The following is a 19,585-nucleotide window of genomic DNA, read 5'->3' as shown; positions in this document are numbered from 1 at the left end:
ATCGAGGTAAAGCCAAGTACTCTCCATGCATGTGGCCCTGGATGTGTTTAGATGCTGGCTAAAAATAACTGCTTTGATAAAAATAAACTTTTTATTGGGATCCTTAAAAACACCTGAAAAGATCTTTTTGCTACCAAAACGTTACTGGCACCTCTTTGGGAAACAGAAACTGTGTATGGGGCCAGAGGTTGGAGCTCTGACTCAAGGCCTTCCACTGCTGTCCGGCGAGGCAGGTGATGATGAGGAGGCCTTTTAATTCAAGAACTGCCAAAAAAGATCCTGACCATGGAGAGGGCTCCGCACTAAAGAGGAGAGAATCTAAAATGTTGCCCTGGGTGAGGCTGCATCGTGGTGGTCTACTCTCATCATCTCATCAAAAATATTACTTTCAAAGGCTGTGGAAAATAACTCATGAAAATAAAACATGCCAAAGAACACATCATGCCAACAAACAAGGCTAGGTACACAAAAGATGTGACAAATCAGGTATTTCACTAGCAAACGCAAAACGACTTAAATGGTTACACCACACGTCAGCGGGTACATACAATATATAGATAGGTCCAGACACTGCTGATGATGTTTTTCACTGATCTATAAATATCTATTCTATAAAACTTAAATATTTAAGTCAGGACCCTGGAGCTCAGTAATCAGTGTTCTTTAATGACATATGCTTTTCACCCTTTAAAATGACATAGCTTTTCACTCTTTAAAATCTACTGTCCCCTTAAAAAGACTTAATTGTGTACCTTAAATAAGTGAATTGTGGGGTATGTGAATGATTTCTCAATAAAGCTGTTATCAAAAACAAACTAATGTGGACCGGCCTGGTGGCTCAGGCAGTTGGAGCTCCGTGCTCCTAACTCCGAAGGCTGCCGGTTCGATTTCCACAGGGGCCAGTGGGCTCTCAACCACAAGGTTGCCGGTTCAACTCCTTGAGTCCCGCAAGGGATGGTGGGCTCTGCCCCCTGCAACTAAGATTGAACATGGCACCTGAGCTGAGCTGCCTCCCGAATGGTGCAGTTGGTTGGAGTGCGGGCTCTCAACCACAAGATTGCCAGTTCAATTCCTCGAGTCCTGCAAGGGATAGTGGGCAGCGCCCCCTGCAATTAAGATTGAACACTGGCACCTTGAGCTGAGCTGCAGCTAAGCTCCTGGATGGCTCAGTTGGTTGGAGCGCGTCCTCTCAACCACAAGGTTGCCGGTTCGACTCCCGCAAGGGATAGTGGGCTGTGCCCCCTGCAACTAGAAGCAGCAACTGGACCTGGAGTTGAGCTGCGCCCTCCATAACTAAGACTGAAAGGACAACAACTTGACTTGGAGAAAAGGCCTGGAAGTACACACTGTTCCCCAATAAAGTCCTGTTCCCCTTCCCCAATAAAATCTAAAAAAAACCAAAAAAAAACACCAAACTAATGTCTCCTTAGCTGTCCTCCCATCCAATGACTTTAATTACCCGGTCCAGTTTTGTCTCCACGGCATAAACTATGGAACACTTACCATATCAGCCAGAGAAATATACAAGAACATTCCTCCAGCTAGCGCAAAGATCCAGTTGGCAGAGAAGTGGCTGCCGGCCAGGATGCCAAATGCTAGACCCACGTAACAGCAGCAGGCGGAAAGGAAGTTGAAGAAGAGCGCTTGCTGGAGGGTCATGCCAGCATTGAGCAGGATGACAAAGTCTCCTGTGGCGGGGAGAAAAGAGGAGAGGCTGTGGACAGAAGAGTCACACTAGGTCATGGGACAGAGAGCATGAGGGGGACAGATTGCTCAGACTGTGGATAAAGTCTGGGTGAAAAACAAGACAACCCCAGACAGGAGACTGCACTGACAAGACGAAGGCTCCCTTCATCTTCATGTCCAGGAACTGTCTGAGATGCTGAAAATAATGCAAAATAGACAACCAGCGAACGATGGCCTCATTTCTCTTTTGATTGATGGTGAAACAGGAGGAGCTTCTTTCCTCACAACTATAATGAGTGGTATTTTTAGGAAACAAAACTGAGACTGAGAGAAGTTATGTAATTTTCCCAAAGCCACAGCCAATAAATGGCAAAGCCAGGATTTGACCTTCAGTCTCCAAAGCGCAGGTGTTTTACACTCCCTCTGATACAACAAAGGGCCTCCCAACAACCCCTGGCTCACCTACTTCTTCCACCCACAAGACTTCTAACATGCGTCTCAGCCTTTGGGAGGCCAAACAGGATGTAAGAGATAACCTATGTTGAGCACTTAGAATAGTGTTCGGCACATAGGAAGTTCCTTTCACTATTTTTCCCCCTTTCATCCTCATGACAAATCTATGAGGCAGGTACTGTTATCAACCCCATTGCATAGGTGAGGAAACTGAGGCACAGGATATGGGGCTGAAGGGAAACAGACATCCCTGTAAAAAACTCCATCATTTTCAATGATCAATTTTTCGATGATTAATTCAATTATTAAGAATCAGTGGTTAGCTTTTACATCGCATCGAGAACGTATTAATTAATTACAATAAGCTTTCTGAAGGGAGGAGGAGTCGGCCCTCTGAAGGGAGCAGGTGTCAGTCACCGAGGCAGCAGAGTAGAACGAGGGTGGGGAGGCGTGCACTCACCTAGCTCGTGTGGGAACTCCTCACACAGGATGGCCACTGACGTGCTGATACCTTGGAAAACAGACACAGTGAAGGAGGCGCCAATGGCCAGGCCATCGATGAAATTGTGGAGGCCGTCACTCAGGGTGATCATCCAGGCTAGAGTGCCGATGTCAGAGTAGCGGACGCCTTTCAGCCAGTAACAGGCACTTTGGGAAGCCTGCAGGTCCTACGAAACATCCCGTCCCCAGGGCCCCCAGGTCAGAGGGTGGATTAGGGACCTTCAAGGTAGACCTGAGTGAATCATCAAGGCCATTAGTGTTTAAACACCCCCACCGGCCCACTGACCTGGACAGAGAGCGAGCCCACGATGACCTTGTCGTCCATCACGGGGTCCTTGCCATCCAGCTCGCTGCTGCAGTGCTGAGGAATCATGTGGTCCAGGTCCCCATTCTGCAGCTTCTCGGTCACCCCCTCCTCCTGGTCCTTCTTGGAAGGAAGCGTTTCAGATGCATAGTGGCTGTGTCCATGATGGTGCTGGAGGGACCACAGGGAGTGGTGAGCGTGACCCTCACCAAAACCACCAAGCTTCCTGAGCACCCATTCTGAGTCAGCACTCCGAGCACGGGGAAGACCCCAACTCCACCAGCAGAGAAAACGCAAGCAGGCCATACGCACAGAAACTGGGGAAAGTGGTTAGAGAGCTGAACCAAGGTAAATACGAGGGGCTGGCACCGGACCGACAGCAAAGCCATGACTGCAGGGCCCACCCTCATTCCGGCGAGGTGGCACAGCTCAAAGTATTTAGAGCTCCTCCTTTGCAACAGATCACTTTAGTCAATTCAGCAACTACGTGGGGGATAACTATAGACTAGGCACTAAAGGTATCTTTCTGGAACTATACAACAATAGTCGGCCCTGTTTCTTTGTCATAACTTCACAGACAAGGCATGTCCGTATCCAGCCCCTCCTTCGTCTCCTAACGTATAAAAGTATGTTAAGAAAATAATCTAGAATAAGACAGAGGGGATAAATTACTGCTTAGTGAGAGACACATAGGCCAGATCTGATCTCTGGTCCCGCCTCGACCCCTGCTAGTACCCGCAGGAGGTGAAATGCAACGTCTATTCATGAGCCGTGTGGGCTTTCCTCCTCCCAAGCCCCCATTGGAGGGCTGCTGAGCCACTACCACACAAGCACTTTGGAGAAAGATGCTTTCCCCAGAAGCATCTCCTTTACCAACTGGGCCTCACCTCATTTTTCGGCTTAAGGAGCATCTTCAAGATCTTCTCTGTGAAAAAGAAAAGATAGAAGCCCCCGAAGACCACGGCAGACTTGGAGACATAAAAATCCTCCAGGGGGTTGAAACCAAAAGCCTGTGGACCCAGGAAAAGAAAATGAGTTTAAGAAAATAAAAACATTTCCACTGGTCCCCTTCTCGCCTCTTAACCACTTCCTTGGTTGTATGAAAGGAAAGAGACAAGCTCCCTGGGATAACTGCCGGCTACACGTTCCCTTTCTAGCGAAAGCTAACCTTTGATATTTCCCAAATGTCTGACCATCAGGCCTGTTAGGTTCTTTCTAGCTTATTTTCTGATGCAAAAGACAGATCATCTTTAGAACTGTACTATCAGGAAGAACAGCCTGGACACGGTTTTCTACTTTCAATGAGGACTCTTTCTCTATTTCTTCCTGGCGCTGCACTACAAGGGCAGACTCTGCTGGTAAATTCCGTAAAGAGAAGACACTGTGTTTATTTCCATCGTTACCTTGTGTCTCTAGCTGATCTGCCTGTAAACACAAAGGCAGTGGTGTAATTGTACTTTCTAAAAGAGGAAATCCACTCCTCGGTGAAACACTAGGAACTGCAGCATCTTCCTGACCGCAGCCCTCCCAGTGACCACAAAGCCGAGAGAGCGGACCGCCTTACTGCCGCATGTGTTAATTCTGCGGGTTTGGTTTTGAGTTCTTTTTTGGAAACTCTTATTATGGGGGAAAAACAGAATGCGTTGGGAAGTACACAGGGGTAGAAATCAGAATTTCATTCTCAGGGACACGCCTGACTTGTGGTGGAGCATTGGGAGTGTCCGGTGACCTCCTCCTCCGTTTTCTGACAGGAAACAGTCCTCTTGAATAAACTCCAGCCTTCTCAGGAGTAAGTCTAATATAAAAGTGACCTTAAGTACCAGAACTCTGGGCTGCTTAAAAGGTAAAGTGGTTTTCCTTCCTGTTTTAAGGGGACGAAATACAATCTCTACCCACTAGTGCAGTTTTCTAAGAGACATAAAGGTCAGCTTCTAGAGCAGAAATGACCCATTCAGGTCGACTTTCCAGGGAAAAGTGGAGTGAAAATAGGCAACTCGCACATCTCCACAAAAAGCCATGATGGATGGCAGAGGACAAGAGCATGGCTTCAGGAATTATAAACCTGGCCTCTGGGATATGGGCTCTTCGTTCCATAAATGGATAAAACATCACTTTGATGTCACAGAGTTGAGCTGAGGACCCACTAAGAAAACACAGAACCACATCTTGGAAAACATAAAGAGCTACAGAAAGCACGTGGCGTCATCTTTAAGCTTCCACAGCAGCTCTGTCCAGGCCTGTCAGACCACCTACAGTGAAATGCCTCACGCTTACTGTCATCAGCGGGTCTCCTGTAGACATTACATCAAATCAGATGCAACGTCTCCAGGGCTGCTCGCCAAACCTCACAAAGACTGAGCTCCCTCCTCTTTTGTGGACAAGTTTCTCACTAACCTGGGGGAAGGGGCAAAAAGGTGCCTTTGATGTACGTGAATTTCAGTTGGCTCACCTTTGCCCCCAAACGCCTTACTGAGGAGAACCGATCTTTTTATTGCGACCTATGGATTCTGTTGACATGTTTGTGGGTGTGAGTGTGAGCCAAAAGCCCCAAATCGGGAGCCATTACGTGACCTAACTACACTACATCTTTCCACCAACAGTTAGAAAGTACTTCCTAGGCACCAGGCATTTTATAAATGTTACCTCATGTAACCCTCGCCACAACCTCATGAGGTCGGGTCCATTCTTTTCCCCATTGTACATTATGAGGAAACAGAAGCACAAACAGGTTAAGTGACTTGCCCAAGGTCACACAACTTGTAGATGGTGGAGGTGGGATCGGAACCCAGCTCGCAAACCGGAGCTATGCTGCCTCTCCTAGCTCTGCCTGAGTCTTTGCTAAAGGAAAGGACCTCCTTTCTCTGCCTTCCATCGAAGTGCCGGGTCCTCCCCTGAGCCCGCGGCCCCCAGGAGGCGGTGTGCTCCTGGATGAGGAGCCCTGGCTTGCCATACCTCGGGGATGAGCTGGAAGAGGGCGTTGGAGTAGAGGGTGCCAATCGCCAGAGCTATGAAGTAGAGCAGCAGCCTCTTGTAAAAGGTCTTCTTCAAGAAGGGCACCACGCTGGCCCCCATGAGGGAGCAGAGGGAGATGACGGTCACGCAGAGGAGACCATATCCCCACACTGCCGTTGGGGAGAGCCAGCCCCACCCAGGACAGGGAGAAGGGCAAGCGCCCCATGGCACGGCAGCCACCATTTAGGGGAAAAGAGGGGAAGGGCACGGGGTGGGGGGCAACAAGGAAGGTTTTGGTAGATATTATCGAAGGCAACAAAAAGGAAAAATCAGAGAGACAAGTAGGGAGGGAGAGAGAAATAGAAAATTTGTTAGTGATTCAAGTCTGATGAAATTTCCTTTAATCAGTTCAGAAGAAATGAAGAGAAATTTAAGGTGGTCTTGGAACTCTGTGGCTCCTGCCCCCGCCGCGCTGGGGGGCCCGAGTCACACCTGCCAGCTGGTGTGACTGGCAGGGTGGGAACTGCCTTATCACTGAGCCGAGGTGTGTGCAGGTCTAGCCAGAGGCTGCCAAGGCAGACTTTGGACCCGAGGGCTCTCTTCAGGAGGAAATAGGAGCAGCTGGGAAGAGACTAATGACCGTGCTGCCACGTTTGCTCTGAGTGTCCAACTCGTACCACACAGGCTCATGTGACACGGCCTGGGCTCGTCTGGTTTGTGCAAAATACAACAAAGTCATGTGTGCAGGGCAGCGGGATGGAGAATGAGGAAGGCCCCACGCCCGTGAAATCCAGATTCCTAAGTTCTCGGGGCTGGTTGGTTTCTGTTTGCTTTGAGAGGGCTCCAGTGTAGAGAGCAGAGTTCCAAGACCACCCTGCCACAGAAAACATTTCCTTTACCATTTCCCAGTATCCCACACTCTGGTCAGGACCAAACTGAGCCAGGATGAGGCACTCCCCTGTGAGCCACAGGCTGGAGCACGTGTAATTATTATATTTCCGTTCAACAGGCAATAAGGCATTTTTCATTTAACTTAATGATTTAAAAAATTAATAAATTCTATTTCTGGAGCTAAAAAAAATAGCCCAAGATGAGGCCTCCCCTGAGAAGTGCTCGCTAGATGCAGGGAGAATTCTGAGCCAACATCAAGATGGTTCATCTTAAACCAGATTTCTTCTCTCCTTGTTGAGAGAGAACAGACAAGGCCTGGGCACCGCACCTGGTATCTCTTCCGGGTGAGTCTTCTGACTGGGAAAGGCTGAGCGGCCACTGAACAAGCTCTTTATGAAAGGCGGCTGCCCCCACGCCCAAAGGAGGCCCCCCTGTAATCATCCCCTGAGCATGTCCCTGCCTGAGCTGACAGGGGGGCAGGCTGTCAACTTGGGTTTTACGTTTTTTAGCTCCTCAGTGGTCACAATTGAAAAACAAAATCAACAAACAGTTTCAAACAGTTGAATAAGGGCACCAGGAAGTCCGTCCTGTCAGGAAAAAGTCAAGATGCAAGGCATGAAGGATGGAGTGCCCCTGTCCTCTATCTTGTCATTTTAATTTCATTTATTTTTGTTCAAAGTCTTTGTTCTGTGTTTTGGTGGCCGCTCCTGAGCGCTGCGAGGGCCTCTACTTAGAATAGAAGGGTGCGAAGCCCCAAGGGCCAAGCAGAGACCACCGGCTGCAGCTTGCCTTCTGAGCCCTGCAAACTTGGCTTAGGAGAGGCACTGAGGCTGAGAGACCCCCGACAGGAGGGCAAAATGCTAAGAGCCTTGCACCTGACATTGCCTGAGGAGGCCAGAAGCAAACCTGGGTGCTCCAGGAATGAGAGAAGGCCCTTGAGATCCAGAGTCAGAAGTCATTTGTGTCCCTTGATACGAGGGAGAAGTTAATTTGTCAGGTGGCAGCTGTCGGGTGCCTTGGAGCACAGGGTGGGAGCGGGGGCAGGGATGTTGGCTTGGGGAAGGCTCAGCTGTGGACGCCCCAGGGGAAGGAGACGCGCATGTCTGTTGTACTGCACCTCTGGGATGAGCTGGAACAGCGCGTTAGAGAACAGCGTTCCAATGGACAGGGCGATGAAGTAAGTGAGCACACGGCTGAAAAAGGCTTTCTCCGTGCACGGCAGGATGAGGACTCCCAGGAGAGAGGCCAGGTTAATCACTGAGACACTGAGGAAACCAAAGCCCCACACTGTGGAGGAATAAGAACAGACGGGGGCCTCCATTACTGAGGGTGGGGTGCCTGCTGCCTGGGCAGCCCATTCTGAATTCAGCTGTGGTCAGGGTACACAGACCTCCACCAGACATCTACCAACCCATCAGTAAATATTTGTTCAGTCCGCCTCTTGCTGGGTGCTGTGGGGAAGCCTAAAAAAATACAGTGAAGTTGCTATCCAAAAGAAGCTTACCTTTTTGATGGAGGCAGGAAAAACTACCAGGGAAGGTTAAGAGGTAAAGAATGATAGCGAGACACAATAAGGCATGACATGGGCAGCAACGCTAGCCACCAAGTGTTGGATGGCACACACCAGTGTGACCATGTTTCAGCAGGTCAATCTGGGCCCAAAGGGTGCGTGGACACTCACAGAGCACAGTGAGTCCACTGAGGCTGGAGCAGAGGTACTGGGCGGGGAGGGGAAAGGATGACGTGAGCTAAGGGCAGACCTTATAAGGTCTTAAGTGCTAAACTGAAAAACCAAGGCGTCGGACCCCTTGTAGATCAATGGAAACACAAATGGAAAAGTGGCCATAAAAAGCAATCCACAGTTGGGCTGGTCTAAGAGCCCAACACTGAGATTTCAGCATCCACACTGGCCTGTCTGACCACATGCTGGACCAGGCCTGTAAGTGCAAAGATACCGCATGACCATTGCTCTAACTCACCCCTCCCGATCTTGGTAACATGGTCACCGATTAGACCCTGAGCGAGCCGCACTATCGATCAGCTCAGAGGTCCCTGTGAAGACGAGCAAGGGGACCAGCCCTTCCTGTCGTAGCTCACCTTCCAATGCGCTCGGCCTCCCCTCTTCTGTCTGCTCATTCTCCTCGTTCTCCTGGTTCTCGGAGGAGCAGGCCCGGGAATCCAGCTGCTGGAGGATGGTGGGGCAGAACTGCTGGAACTCACTCTTCCCTATCCGTGACTGGTTGCTGAAGTTGTGGGCAGCAAAGAGCGCTCCGGAACTGAAGCACTGAAACACAGGCCAGGGGCAGAAAGCCTCTTAGAAGCCAAAGTCATACCTTGCCCTAAAAGGCGACTGACTCAGCCTTCTAAGAGGGGGAAAAAAAAAGAAGATCAAATGTCCAGATATGAGTGAATCTGTAAGACTAACCTCCAGGAGTGAGAGAGAGCAAGGTAGTCCTTCAACTTGAAAAACTGATAAGGAATCTTAGCGATCAGTCACTGGGCTAAGACATATCTGACGCACAACATCTGTCAAGGGCTGCCCGGAGGTTCTGGGAGCAACTGAATTCCAGTCATCGTGACCAGAGTGTGATTTCTAGAAAACGTGATGCTATTTGGATACCTAAAGATAGAGCTTCAACCAGACAGCAAATCTGGTTGCACGTCACACTAGCCCAGGGAGCTATTACGTTAACATGCAGACTCTAGGTATTTCTCCAGAGCTACTGGCGTATATGGAGCATGTGCAGGCCATTCAGCAGACACAAACGCTCGGTCCCCTGGCGAGGTGGCAGAGGAGTGGTTCTCACACTGTCCCTGTAAAACGCGGCAGTTTTCCTTCTAATTATACTTTACGCATCTCAGTCTTTACCTGAGCTTGGTTTCATGTGGGTTTGTCTCCAGATAGTCAGCCGCCTGGGTGTGCCGACGGGAGTGCAGGGCTTTCAAAGCTGAGGGCTCGATTCTGCTGACCTACACACTGCAGTCATGTCGGGAAGCGTCTGGGTTGGTGCACCAGCCCCCGGGGCAGCCTCCTCACGGACTCAGACACTCACCACGCTCCTGGGGTTCTGCGTCCAGGACACAGGGGCCCCCTGGATCCAAACTCGACTCTCCTTCAAGTCAAAGCTCTAGGACACCTCCAGCACAAGCCTTGACTACCCTAGCACACACTCACCTCCATTCTCATTTCTGAATCCTGCAATGATTGTCTAACCCACAGCATTTAACCCTTCATCTTAGAACTGGCTAACTTTGTTCTTGGTTGAGCTCTGCATTTTGACGGTAAACCCCTACACATGACTCATTTGTCCCTGCTCTCTCAACACTCAGCACAGGGAACAAAGTAGAGACAGAAAGCCGTTGCGGGCTGACGTGTCTCTGGCTGCCTCAAATAGCCTCAGATTCAGATTAGCCAAGATGACATGGAAGAAAGGACAGAGAGCCAGGAGCCAAAAGACCTGGTCTCTCCAGGAACTCACTGGGGACCCTCAGTGTTCTCTCCTACAGAATGAAGATTTTCCATCTGCACCTGGGAGAGCGGATAAAGGGCTTTGTACACTATAAACTATCAGAAATGCCAGCAGTGCAGGGAGGAAGAGTCTACAAGGCGGCGACCCCCCACTTCACAGCTGCCCTTTGGCAAGGGCATCAAAACCCCGCATGCAGGAGGGCAGGAGGCATGGCTGGAAATTCAGACCTGCTAATCCAGACAACAGGGGAAAAAGAAGTGGCCTCTCTGCTCTGTCATCAAGGCTTGCCTGGTCCAGCCCTGCCTGGTTGGGCTGGGAGCCGGGAGGACAGAGACAGTGTGGAACGGCTGGGAGCCTTACCGTCGAGAGGTTCCTCTGTCCCTGCAGTGGCTGGGTGACATTGTCCCGGCCCACTCCCACATCCAGGTGGTTGAGCAGGGCCTTTAGCTGCTGCAGCGTGAGGCTGTCACCCTCCCCGTAGCGATGCATGAGGTCCTGCAGGAAAGAGGCTGCACTGATGGGCGGCGTCTCCACAGACACGGCGTGAGCCTCAGGAGCAGCTGTCCATATGCTGAGCAGCACCAGCAGGAAGCAGCTGGGGAAGGCTGGCTGCAGCAGCTTCATGGTGACAAAGAGCCTGCAGAGCAAAAAACCAGGTGAGGGTGAGGCTTAAGAAACCCACCTTTCCTCCCACTCACCCGTCTGCCACCACCAGACCCATCAGCCACACTCCACAGGACAGGTCTCTCCTCAGACTCTGAATCCAGTCAGTATCAAAGCTGACTCCTCACCCCTTTTCCAATGCCTTTACCTGGCTTTCCAGAAAAGTTACGATGGTGGGGCAAAACTCCTGGAGTTATGACAATAGGGGTATTTAAATCCTTTGAATCTGTCATTCTACTCCTAGAATTTACATGAACAGAAGCAATTCAAAAATAAAAAGGCTACATGCAGAAAGATATGTTATGGCCAAGTGAATTATATGGAGTTCATGGAATAGTATGCAACTCTAAAAAGGAGAAGCACGAGTTTCATGTTAAGAAGCAGAACAATTATGTAAGGGTGTAAGAACTGAAAAGGAACAGAGAGAAACACAAGCTTGAAGGGAGTAGGACTGATGACTTGTTAATCATTTCCCTCAGGAGTAATAATTTAATTAGTGAAATATCAGGAAGGGAAAATGAGCCTCCTTTTTAATCCAGATCCAGACGCGTAGTTGCTGAAGTTGTTTCCGCACCTGTCCAGGCACAACGCCTCACAGTGGGTCAGTAACTCCGTCTCCAGGCCTTTGCTGGGGACAGAGGCACGACAGCCGAATGGTTCAGAGCAGGCTTGTTTGCATCCTGGCTCTGCCACTTACCAGCTGTGTGATTTCGGGCAAGTTATTCACCAGCGTCAACATTCTAGAATCACCCAGAGCAGTGACGCAGCTTACCATGGCCATTAGGATCAGAAAGACACAAGCTCGAATTTCTGCACCACAGTTTACCGCAAGTTACCTTGGTCAAGTTACTTACCTTTTCTCTACACCTCAGTTTTCTCATTTATAAAACCAGTAGCCATCTCATTGGATTACTGTGAAGATTTAATGCCAAATCTCCACCAAAAAACAAAAGTTAAATTATGGTACAGAGTGTGGATCTTAGGCCCAAATGGCTAAACCCCAGTGTTCAAAGACAGCTGTTCTCCACCTGACCACACTCTAAGGCACATGCTGGACTGTCAAAATGAAGGCCTGAGTGGCTTTAGGAAAGGAGAGGCAGAGAGATGATGAGGGCAGCAGCTCGTGTTACCAGTGTGCACCTTGCTAAGTAAGCACTGACATTCACGAATTCTTTTAAGAGAAGTCAGGACACTTATCCCCATCTGCTAAATGAGGAGACTGGGGTTCAGAGATTAGGAAACCTGATCCACAGCCAGCAAGTAGAGCAGCAAAACCACACACTGAATTTTTCATGAACTGAAGCTAGGCCTGCACGACACTAAAGTCAAGGCACTCTTAACCATTGTCCCTGCTAGATGGAGACACAAAAATAGATGGCCTGGGTCCCATGGAGATCCACAAAATCCTGCATGTCTCTGGGCAGACTGCTCCCAATTTCTATCAAGCACCCCAAATCCAGGCATGAGATGCTCTGAAGACCTGTGTAGGGGAGCCCCCAGGTATGCCTCAGAGGCAGGGCTCTGTTACAGCGTTTCTTCTGTAGAATCACTTCAACAAAAACAACTGTTTGGACTTCAGCTATATTTCTCAAATGTATCTCCAGCAACTTCAAAACATCAGAAAACATAAACATTAAAACACCTCAGGTAGGAGACACCCAGGGTGATTGTAGCTTCACCTGGATATTCAAGGTCAGCATTAATGAAGCAGGTGCTCTTCTCTGACCCAGTGACCCGTCAGCCCTCGGCACGGCTGCTAGGGCAGCCTGAGTGGCTGGGTAGATTCAGCAAGCACAGCCTTCCTGCCTGGACAACACTCTGACACGACCCAGCCCCCAGAGCCAGGAGGGCTGTAAGAAGTCCTGGCCCACGGACCGAGGAGTTGCTACAGACACTCCAAGTCCAAGTGACCTTGGACTTTCGGCAGATACAAAAGGGGGGCTTTCTGCTTTCATGGAGGATTTTTCCCCTCTTAACTGTAAGTTATTCTTAGGGGGAAAAAAAAGAGGTTTATAAAAGATTGTTTTGGGGAAAGAAAGAAGAGAGGAAAAAAACCACATACAGCTCTTGGGGCATCTGGATGGATGGCGAGGCTGCGCAGGTCCGCACTGTGTGGCCCAGCTACAGGAGCAAGCCCGCTTGTATTAAGGCTGTGCGCATGGGCGTGCCCGCGGGGGGCCACCCCAGCCCTCCCAGGGAGCTGCACCAGCGGCCCTCAAGGACACCTTGCAGGAGTGGTAAGAAGAGCATACGGGCAGGACAGGAAAACAAGCTGGAGGGACAAAGCCTTGGGTGTGCTGTTGGCTCAGAGGACCAGGCTCTCCCACTGAAGAGAAAGTGGAGTCTCGCCACCCTTTTGTTCACTTGGCTTGGGTTCAAAGAAATGAATTATTTTAGTGCCTTCGCTCTGCCTCCAAGGCGCCAGATCCAACCCTTCCGGGTGGGAAATGAAAGACCTGTGAGAAAGTCAGCCAGATGGGCTTGTTCTCAGACCCTCTGTGGAACTTCAGAAGTTTCCTTACCATCTTGGTAGAGAGTTTCTTGGTATAGGAATTTACTAATTCATAAATCAGAATTCACCTGCCTGTCACCCCTTCACTTCATCCAGAAGTGTCTCATCCTAGAGGCAGCACTATGTCCTGTGGACACATCTGATGGTTGGATTTACCATGCCGCATTTTTTTCTGTGTCCATCTCCGCTCTCAGAGAGGAGCAAATGTTTACTTCTCTTTGGGGTGACAAAGTAGTGACATGCCATGATGCTTCATCCAGAGGCTGTCGACTTGATGTGACTTGAACAGGCAACAGAGGTCTGAGGGGCCTGGGAGCCACTAGGCCTCCAAACATGCACTCCCTTCCCTGACTCACGCTGACCAGGAAGCCCACCCTTCTCTTTCAGATTCCTCTGGGCCAACCAATGACACATGAAAGATAAGATCAAATGCTCCAGAGACAAACTTTGCTAAGGCACAACTGTTTCCAAGGCCAACTGGTAAGCCACAGGAAATGGGTAAGATGTGTGTTTGAAACCGTACCCGCTTATGCCGACTCTGTGGCCCCTTCAAGTATGGGTTACGTGGGAGCACAGTGAATTACAAGGCTGGAGCTCTTCAGCTGGGGCCTCAGTGGCCCAGGAGTGGCAGTCTATGCAAGGGCAGCCTGAATGGGGTTTTTACAAAGCACTTTACTCAACGGTGAAAAAAGGCTGATTGTCCACACCAAGGAATGACCCTGCGGGTTGGAGGAGTGGCGAAGGAGGTGTGGGGACCTGCAGTGACAGCAATGATGGCTCTCAGCACTGGCCCCACTGCTGACTGGCCTCAGTGAGTCATCTTGAGAGTCCCCGTCCCCCCCCCCCCCCCCCCCCCCCCCCCCCCCCCCCCCGTCTTTTCCCCACCTGAAATCCAAAGGCTATAAAGAGGTGTCTAGTTCTCTGCTATTCCGCTTGGGACAGACAGCAGGGGGTGTCGCAGGCACAGGGCGGCTCAGCACACCCTCAGGGCTGGGAGCTTCAATGACCCAGCGAATACATGCAAGGCAGCTCCCACCCCTCAGGGCTTCCCTCCTGCCCGCAGCTCATTTCTGCAGAAGACCTTCAAATCTTGGTCCTTCTCCAGTCCCACCCCACTCCGCTCAAAGGCTGGGAACTGTCCGCCTACCAGGATCTCCCTAGTGGACCTTCCCAGAGGCAGATGGCTCTGGCTGAGTCCTGGGGCAACATTTCTGAGTCCCCATTAGGAGAGGTATATAAAAATCCCTGAAACTTGCAGACAAAGGACAAAGCCAGGCCTCAGGGTGGAGGTCCAGGTCCTGAGGAATCAAAAACCCCACACCTGTCTTCGGTACAGTGGGTGCTAGTAACTAGGGCACCCCCGATTTTGGACTTGGTGTGAGAAGTCTAATTTGCAACGACTTTAAGCAACTCACTGATCTCACCAGGTCTGTTTCCTTAGTTTGGAAAGAGAAAAATAAACCTGCAGAGTTTTATGAGTCTGAAGAAAATAAAGTATGTTGAAACTATATAAAAATAAGGATTTCTGAGTTAAGGTGGAGAATTGAAATGGCATCATAATTTTCCTACCCTGGTAATTAACATTTGAGTTAAAAAAATAAAAAAAAAAGTCACCAACAGCAGCCAGACAAGGAAACAGGCAAATTCTGATACAATAACTTCAAAACCAGAAGCAAGGAAAGGAATGCAGGAGGCACCCACATGGCTCATCTCCTACCGCTGGCCCAGGCATGAAAGCCATAGTGACGAGAGCGGAACCAGGAGAATTCTCACTAACCTCCCCCAAATCTGGACGCGGCAAATTGCCACCAACTCTTTTTCCTCTTCAGTGTAGGAGTAGTGGGAAAAGGTGCTGGGACAAAAAAACAAACAGGTGAAACGGGAAGAAGAACAATGGGCTGACTCTCTGTGAAGGAAATTTATTCCTAGTATCCACGGTCAAGGGTTCCAAGGCCACCTACAGAATTGGGGAAACTATCCAATTCCAGTGACTGTTCCTCCCCCTCCAACAGAAATGGAACACACCTCTCAAATAAGTGGACTGAGCCAGACCACGGGGGCCATTACCAAAACCCCAGCAGAGAGGACAGACGCCTCTCACCCCACCTCATCTGCAGTCACGGCTCATTCAGGCTACAGAAAACAGGTCCTAAGTACCCAGCTCTCAGCACTGCTGTTGTTGGGTGGGGGACAAACCTACCTCAACATGGTGGGGAGAAGTCACTGTCTTATTTTGGAGCCAACAGCGCCAGATAGCACTAGTATGAACCCAAAAAGAAACAGCAGGCCAACCAAGCGAAAGACAAAGATGTCAACTGAAAGTAAGACGTAATTCCTCATGACTGCCTCCCACTGCAGCATCACTGAGTGAGATCACGGATGCAACAAAAACAGCTCAAAGATGATTACACAACAAAATAAGACAGAAGGAGGTGCAGGCTTACTACAAAAAGGCCAAAACAACATCACGGAAGAACTAAAAAGTACATTAGAATGAACAGAGAACAAAATTCAGCCAGTGATTTAAAATAAAAATACCGACAAAGGAAGGTTTGAGATCACCGCAGTGAATGCAGATGGAAAAGACACATGAAAGCAAATACAGTCATGTCCCGCTTAACAACAGGGATCCGTTTTGAGAAATGCATTGTTAGGTGATTTCGTCGTGTGAATATCACTGAGAGCACAGGAACCTAGATGGTGTATAACCCACTACACATGTAGGCAATATGGTATAATAATGTTGCCTCTGCCCTTCTGCATTCTTGGCTGAGACACCCTTGGAATAAAAGACAGATTAACAGGAGAAAAACAAACAGAAGTTCAATAACATGTATACATACCTCCAGTATACACGGGAGACCCAGGAAAACTGGGTAACTCACCAAAATGGTTGAAGCCACCAATTTAAGCACCATCTTCAGCTGAAGACAAAAGATGTTGTGGGTGGGAGGTATTAGTTATGGGAAGTTACCAGGAAAGGCACAGTAAACCAGGGGAAAGGTTGTTTATGCAGATTTAAGCCCATGACTTGGTATTATAAGAGTTTCTAGAGATAAGGTCACCCACCTCTTCCTGGTGCAACGCCGGAGACACCCTTATAAAAACCAACACTTACATATATAAGTGTCTTTTACAAAGGGTAACTTCTACTTGGTTTTCAGAGCTTCTCCCATGTCTGCTGTTTTTTAAAATTAACCAGCCTAAAATAATCATTGTGCCAAATTAACATATTTTGGGGTGATAAACTCTGTTCCCCTGCAGCTCCTAGGCTACAATCCTGTACAGCATGTTACTATGGTGAATACTGCAGACAACGGTAACACAGTGGTAAGTATTTGTATAATGTATTGTGCTACTACGTTAAGATGGTTATGACGTCACTAGGCAATAAAAAAAAATTTCAGCTCCATTATAACCTTATGGGACCACAGCCATATATGTGGTCAGTCATCAACCGAAATGTCATTACAGGGCTCATGACTGTACAAGACAACGGTACCAACAGGATAATTGGTGTTTCTGAAGGAGAGAACCGAGGATGGGACAGAAGATAAATTCCAAGATAAATAACACAGTATCTTCCTGAAATGAAAAGAAAAAGAGAATCTGAGGACTGAATTCCACAAACATTTGATGTAGAACGCTCAACACCAAGCCATTGCCTAAAACCTCTACGTGGCAGAAAATTCAGACTAGCCTCGCCTTTCCCATAGCAACATTCAGTATCGGAAGAAAATGCAACTTTACACAATTCTGAGAAAAAGAAAACATGAACCACAAATATTACTCTCAGACAAGATGCCCTACAAATTTGGTAAAGTCAACAGACAAAAATTCTTAAGCAGGAAAGAAGTCGGAAGATACAGTAGTCCCTATCCTAGGAAGAAAAAAATGACGTGAGAATGAAATGTAGCTAATTAACTGAGAAAGTTTTTAAAAGGGGCCCAGGAGCGCAGAAACCATGGTATGAGGAATGATGGTAAACAATAAACCCTTCAAACAAGAGTTAATCAAAAACACCTATGGGGATTATGGTTACAGGACAGAATCTAAATGTCATAAAAATGGACAATTTAATAATATAATTTAAAAAATGAAGAGATGCAAAGAAGAGATGAGAAAAAAATGTGAAAATGTGAATATCCTCATTTTTCACAGCAAAGAGTCAATCACTACTGTCTAAAATGGAAACAAGTAATTACAGATATGACTCACAAGCTCTTACTTTTTTCTTAACCTTATTGGGGTCTTTGAGGAAATAATCTCTCTTATGAAAAACACATTTTAAAGCTTAATAATTCCTTTAATTGTATTACGGTTTCTTTTTCCTGTTACAGTCAGGGAAATTTTAATACACTTTTGCAGAAGTATGTAGATCTACTTCTGTATATCCATGTATCTGTGATATGCCTGGAAGATTCTGGAATAATGTTCACCTAGTATTAGTGATGACTATTTCTGAGTGGTGGGGGTTTGGAGTGTTTCGGTTATTTATTTTACTTCAACTCACTGATGTGTCCTAATGGGTGATGGGGGTACGGCAATACTAGAAAACGTGATTATTTTTATAATCAAGGAGTTCGGGATAACTTTCTAAGTATGGCACAAAACCTAGTAGCAATAAAAGCATTAATACAGCTGGGACTACAAAATACAGTTGGGACTACAAAAACTGCCAATCATTCTACAAGTAATTCGTATACTCCTAGTATTCATGGTCAACTAATGGTACAGTCACAGTCACCTGTGCAAGTCCCTATGGACCCAGTTGGAAACCCAGTCACCTCGCAGTGTGGTACTGAAGTCAATAGTTCCTTACAGGCTGTCTGTAGTTCAAAGAGCTTTGAGAAAAACTACCCAGCCTACCAACCTCCCCACCCAACTAATGAACATTGTCAAGACGCCACCCTTCTCTGGGACAAGCTGAAACCCCCTCCCAAGCACAAGATAAATATTACAGTGTGAAAGCAGCCCTTGGCCTTGGCCAAGGGGCCCAGAGCTCAATCGGCCATTTCTTCTCCTGCGTCCTCTGGCCTTCTACCTAACTGCTTTCCTTCATACCCTGAAAGAATGTGTTCCCTTCTTCCAGCTCCCACTCCCAGAACCTCAGCCTCAAGCTTTGGCTCAGCCATAGGCCACCCAGGGTGGGAGATTTCTGCAGATAGTGCAGGAGCGCTGCCAGGGGGAGGGGGCGGGGGTACCCAGAGGCAGGAGCCCACTTGCTCTCTCTGTGGGACGAGAGTACTTAAAAAAACACACAACTTAGCGGTGACCCAGAAGCAGACAACAAAATTAGAACCAGCAGCCTGGTGCTCCCTGACCAATATTTACTGAGCCCCCACTGTGTATATCAGCGCCTGTGGAGGGGAGGTTGGGAAGGGCAGAGGCTGGTGTCAGCTCGGGGCAGTCAGCATGACAGCAGGGATGGCTGATTTAGCCACACACTGCTGAGTCCCTAGTGGGACCAGGAGGGGGAGAGAGGGCGTGCCTTTGCCTGGTTTCACCATTCCAGCCGGAGCCTCAGCTTAAAAAAGCAAAGAAGCCTTCCAAAACTAACTGACTGAGTCAGGCAGCCGCGGCCGGCAAGCAGGAGCCAGCCAGAGCTCCCCCAGCCAGAGCCCCCACCCCACCTTCAGAGGCATGGCAAGAGTCACCGCTGTTCTCATCATTCAACCATCAACATTTCCCAGACAGTCCGTTGCAACATTCTGACCTGTTGTCCCTCTAAGTCCTCTCCTGTTTGTCAGGCCACAGGTCCTGGCATGTGCCTTAGGGATCACAATAACTACGGTATCACATCCACCGCTTACATCACCCACTTGAAGCCAAACTCTGACTTGTTAATCAGGGTCAAATAAATAAATAAAATGTACGATCTAGTGGCTAAATCACTAGACAACATGACATATTGGGCAGCCCTGGGTTCAAATTTGGAGCCTGTCACTAACTTACCATGTATCCCTACCGTGTTTCCCCGAAAATAAGACCTAGCCAGACAATCAACAAAATTAATATAAGACCCAGTATTATAATATAATATAATTATTATATTATATAAGACCAAGTCTTATATAGTAAAATAAGACCGGGTCTTATATTAATTTTGCTCCAAAAGATGCATTAGAGCTGATGGTCCGGCTAGGTCTTATT

The 19,585-nt window shown here is 48.4% G+C and overlaps 1 protein-coding gene across 2 annotated transcripts in view; it reads right to left on the bottom strand.

Annotated features, from left to right (window-relative positions):
* SLC39A14 (solute carrier family 39 member 14) overlaps positions 1-19,585 on the bottom strand; it is a 40,740-nt gene that overhangs the window by 3,667 nt on the left and 17,488 nt on the right. Inside the window, exons 2-8 of one of the 2 annotated variants that reach the window (XM_019714451.3) lie at positions 10,618-10,894; positions 8,885-9,071; positions 7,905-8,074; positions 3,832-3,954; positions 2,927-3,115; positions 2,600-2,807; positions 1,504-1,688 (exon numbers count right to left, since the gene is read on the bottom strand). In XM_019714451.3, coding sequence (XP_019570010.2) covers positions 1,504-1,688; positions 2,600-2,807; positions 2,927-3,115; positions 3,832-3,954; positions 7,905-8,074; positions 8,885-9,071; positions 10,618-10,881 — 1,326 coding nt within the window. In that variant the 5' untranslated portion in view covers positions 10,882-10,894. Of the gene's footprint in view, positions 1-1,503; positions 1,689-2,599; positions 2,808-2,926; positions 3,116-3,831; positions 3,955-5,896; positions 6,067-7,904; positions 8,075-8,884; positions 9,072-10,617; positions 10,895-19,585 lie in introns of both variants that reach the window. The other variant, XM_019714462.3, reaches the window with a different exon arrangement.

The sequence above is a fragment of the Rhinolophus sinicus genome, chromosome 15 (assembly GCF_057876585.1).
Source record: "Rhinolophus sinicus isolate RSI-liver-muscle chromosome 15, RSI-T2T, whole genome shotgun sequence".
In the NCBI taxonomy this organism is placed as follows: Eukaryota; Metazoa; Chordata; class Mammalia; order Chiroptera; family Rhinolophidae; genus Rhinolophus; species Rhinolophus sinicus.
Note: the sequence above shows the minus strand (reverse complement) of the source record. Positions and strands in the feature narration are given on the sequence as shown.